The 3,889-nt window shown below is 51.9% G+C and overlaps 1 protein-coding gene across 1 annotated transcript in view; it reads right to left on the bottom strand.

Moving 5' to 3' along the window:
* lama5 (laminin, alpha 5) overlaps positions 1–3,889 on the bottom strand; it is a gene marked incomplete in the record, with an annotated part of 92,041 nt that overhangs the window by 36,124 nt on the left and 52,028 nt on the right. Inside the window, 6 exon segments of the mRNA XM_042225104.1 lie at positions 108–242; positions 1,862–1,996; positions 2,253–2,390; positions 2,693–2,833; positions 3,053–3,112; positions 3,666–3,800. Of these exon segments, the coding sequence (XP_042081038.1) occupies positions 108–242; positions 1,862–1,996; positions 2,253–2,390; positions 2,693–2,833; positions 3,053–3,112; positions 3,666–3,800 (744 nt within the window).

Consider the following 3,889-nt stretch of genomic DNA (forward strand, 5'->3'; position numbering starts at 1 on the left):
CACACACACACACATGCACACACACACACACACACGCACACACACACGTCACTTGTCTGTTTCATGTAGTTTTACCTTTGAAACACAAAACCATGTCTTTGTCTTACGTGTGCAGCTGGGGTAACCGTGGTAACCAGGAGCACACTGGTCACATGACGCTCCGCTGTAATTGGGCCGGCAGTGGCAGTGAGCTGACGCGGTGCAGCTGGAGTCCAGAGAGGTGCGAGGATCACAGGTGCACTCTGGGAGAAGCAGAGATGAACGTCAGTGAGGTAAGGAGCAGAGACGGTTCAAACGTGATCTCCACCTCAGTGAAAGTTCAGAAGACACAAACACAACCGTGCAGCAGTGCAGAGCGCACAGCTACACTGGAGACACCAGACAGCCACCTCCACGGGACCGGGCTCAGCTGTACATCTAAAGGTCAAAGGTCACTCTTTGAGGATGCCAATGTTCACATGTTGGACAGAGAAGACAGAGGAGTGGACGAAGCATCTATGTCCACTGTGAACCACCATCTTTGAACAGAGGGTGGGGCTCACCACACCAACTGTCTGCCATCTATAATCCAGACGCCTTAACGCCCACTCACATCCTGGGTCATCTGACCTCAGTGAGTCACATGATAGGGCGGGGCTAGGTTTCACAGCAGGTTCACCTGAAACTTCTGCTGATCGTGACCTACACCCGTTTTCACAGCTTGGCTCGTGTGATTATGTAGATCAGTGGTGTCCAACTCCAGGCCTCGAGGGCCGGCGTCCTGCAGGTTTTAGGCAAGGCGAGTTTATTTGTATAACACAATTCAACAACAAGGTGATTCAAAGTGCTTCACAGAGACATTAGAAACACAAACAATAAAAAGCATGATTTAAAATTGATTAAAACAAACAAACAAACTAATAAACAAACAAACAAAACAGTATGTAAAAGCAAAACAGATAAAATCAGTAGTTAAATGTAAGTTTTGAAGTTTAAGCTTAAAGTGTGGATTTGGTGCTTTATTCAAATGCAGCTGAGAACAGGTGAGTCTTCAGCCTGGATTTAAATAAACTGAGTGTTTCAGCTGATCTGAGGCTTTCTGGGAGTTTGTTCCAGATATAAGGAGCATAAAAGCTGAATGCAGCTTCTCCGTGTCTGGTTCTGACTCTGGAAACTGATAAAAGACCGGATCCAGATGACCTGAGGGATCTGGAAGGTTCATACTGGGTCAGGAGGTTTTACATGTCACCCTGGGTCAACACACCTGAATCACATGATTAGTTCATTTCCAGGCCTCTGGAGAACTTCAGGACATGTTGAGGAGCTAATTTATCCATTTAAATCAGCTGTGTTGGATCAAGAACACGTCTAAAGCCTGCAGGACACCGGCCCTCGAGGCCTGGAGTTCGCCATCCCTGATATAGAGGATCAATACGGGGTCCATGTCCCTCTTTGGGACACTCCCATAGGTGTTAAATCTGGGACCACCAGTTGTTGTTAGAGCTGAAGAAGCTTCTCGGATGAAACGTCTTCGGCTGCTTAGACTACGATGAGCTGGATGACTGAGAAGCTTCACAGACCATCAGTCAGCATTTGTAAAGTAGGACGATGCTGTGCAGCAGACGCGTACCGCTGCTGAGTAAATGTGGGGGGGTTTCATTAAAAACATGCAGCTGGTGTGATGTTTGGCTCCTCTCAGTCTCACCTTTCCACTTGCTCCAGGATTGAACTACAACCCTGACCCAGAGGTGTCCTCCTTCATTAGACGCTTCTGAGCCTTTTTTCACGTAAACTGTTGAACTCCAGTGAAATTTAACGATGCGGTGTAACACCTCGTAAGAAGGGTGCGGTCAGTGTTTCCATGTGTGTCAGGTTCTCTCACCTTTACAGTCGGGGTAGGAGTGGAATCCAGATCTGCACTGCTCACATCGAGGGCCCTGAAACTCCGGTCTGCACAGACAGCGCCCGGCGGCGTCGCAGCCTTCGGGGAGAGAGCCGAGCGAGCTGCATCCACACACTGCAAACACAGCCGACACACAACGAGACGGTGAGCTACGGCTGCTGAGTGCACGTAAGGCCGTTCAGTTTACACCAGCTCGCGCAGGTGTGGCGCAGACTGTGACTGCGGCGTGGGCTCGCGGGATTATTACACACTGTCACTACGCTCATGTGTGAGCTCCAGCTGAACGACACGCTGAGCTACACGCGTGCTGGAGGTGATGAGGAGATCTCTGAGTGTAACTGAGAGTCCGGGTCTGATGGGCGGGACTTACGCTGGCACAGCGGGTAGCTGAAGTAGCCCGGAGCACACCGATCGCACTGAGGACCCTGGAACCCGCCGCGACACACACCGTGACCGGTGACCTCGTCACATGACCCGTCCAGGCAGCCAGGCCCTGCACACTGACAGGCTGCACACACACACACACACACACACACACACACACACACACACACACACACACACACACACACACACACAGTGTTGTGTTTGTGGATTACTGAAACAAGCAGGACGTCGTCCCCTCGGCTCTGTGATTGGACGGCTGTGAGTCATCAGATCACAGGTGTGACTGTGGGAGATGGGTGGAGTTTGTGATGTCAGCTCAGTTGGAGATGGGTGGAGATGAAAATGCTGCTTTGTGCAGCTCGTGTGTTTCGTGCAGCCTTGGGGATGTTCCTGACGCGTTAGGCTTAAATGTGCACGTCTCACCCTCACAGCTGAGCCCGTAGAAGCCCGGCGCGCAGGCGTCGCAGTGGTCTCCGGTGAAACCCGGTTTGCAGATGCAGGTCCCAGTCCGAGGGTCGGCCCTGCACGAGTTCTCCACGGTTCCTGCGGCGCTGCACTCGCAGTCTGCACACAGAACACAGCCTCGCTTAGACGTTCCTCTCAGTAAACTCACCTCAGGCTCCTCCTGCAAACCTGAGCGAGTGGCTGCAGGAGAGCGTGGGAACATCCACGCTGAAGTCAAGGTCAGCTGACAGATCTGTGTTTATCAGTGAAACCGTCTGTGCACTAAACACCATCACTTATATTTAGCAGCACAGACACGTGTGTGTGTTGCACACTCACTGATGATCTCTCCTGCTGGTCTGGCCTCCCCGTTGATGGTGGTGGGGTGTGTGGGGCTGGCTGTAGGGCAGAGACAGCAGAGGTCAGGTTGTGTAAGCATAGCGGCGTGCTGCTCACACCATCACAGCGGTGAGCCTGCTCTGATGTGATTTGTGGATGTGAATTCTTTGGTTGTGATCTGCTTTCTTCTAAATTTACAGTCATAAAAAGCTGCGATCAAACTTCTTTGGGCTCCTTTAGTGAACCTCGAATCCTCTGAGCTGTTCGGCTGTACTGTACTTATGATCGCTGTAGTTCCAATGTTAGAGGGAGTTTAGGTTAAGAGGGCTAGTCTGTCCACACGTGTTCTTCTAGTTTAACTTCCTGTACTAGAGCCCCGCCCACACCTGTACCCGCCCCTCGTGGTCATCTGCCTGCTGCTGTGTGTCTTTGTTCCTCGCCTTTTGTTCTGGTTATGTGTCAGTCAAACAAAGTTCCTGCGTCTGCAGCACAGCGCCACCCGCAGGGCGCCCACGGCAGCTGTGTTCGCAGCACCTAGTGAGTGCATTTGTTTGAGGCTGAAGCTGCAGGGAACCCTCCAGGAAGCTGGCTTTGAGGTGTTTGTGAAACTCACGGTAACACTCGGGGAAGCCGGTGAAGCCGGCGGCGCACGAGTCACAGTTCTCCCCGGTGTAGTTCGGTTTGCAGAAACATCGCCCGGTCAGATCCTCACAGGTACCGTCTGTAAACTCCACATCACAGTCACAGGCTGTGGGCGGGACGAGAGATTAGGAGGATGGGACTGAAGAAGATGACCTCTGTGTGTGTGTGTGTGTGTGTGTGTGTGTGTGTGTGTGT

Source organism: Haplochromis burtoni, unplaced genomic scaffold (genome assembly GCF_018398535.1).
Source record: "Haplochromis burtoni strain Fernald_Lab_line unplaced genomic scaffold, NCSU_Asbu1 Contig_159, whole genome shotgun sequence".
Taxonomy (NCBI): domain Eukaryota; kingdom Metazoa; phylum Chordata; class Actinopteri; order Cichliformes; family Cichlidae; genus Haplochromis; species Haplochromis burtoni.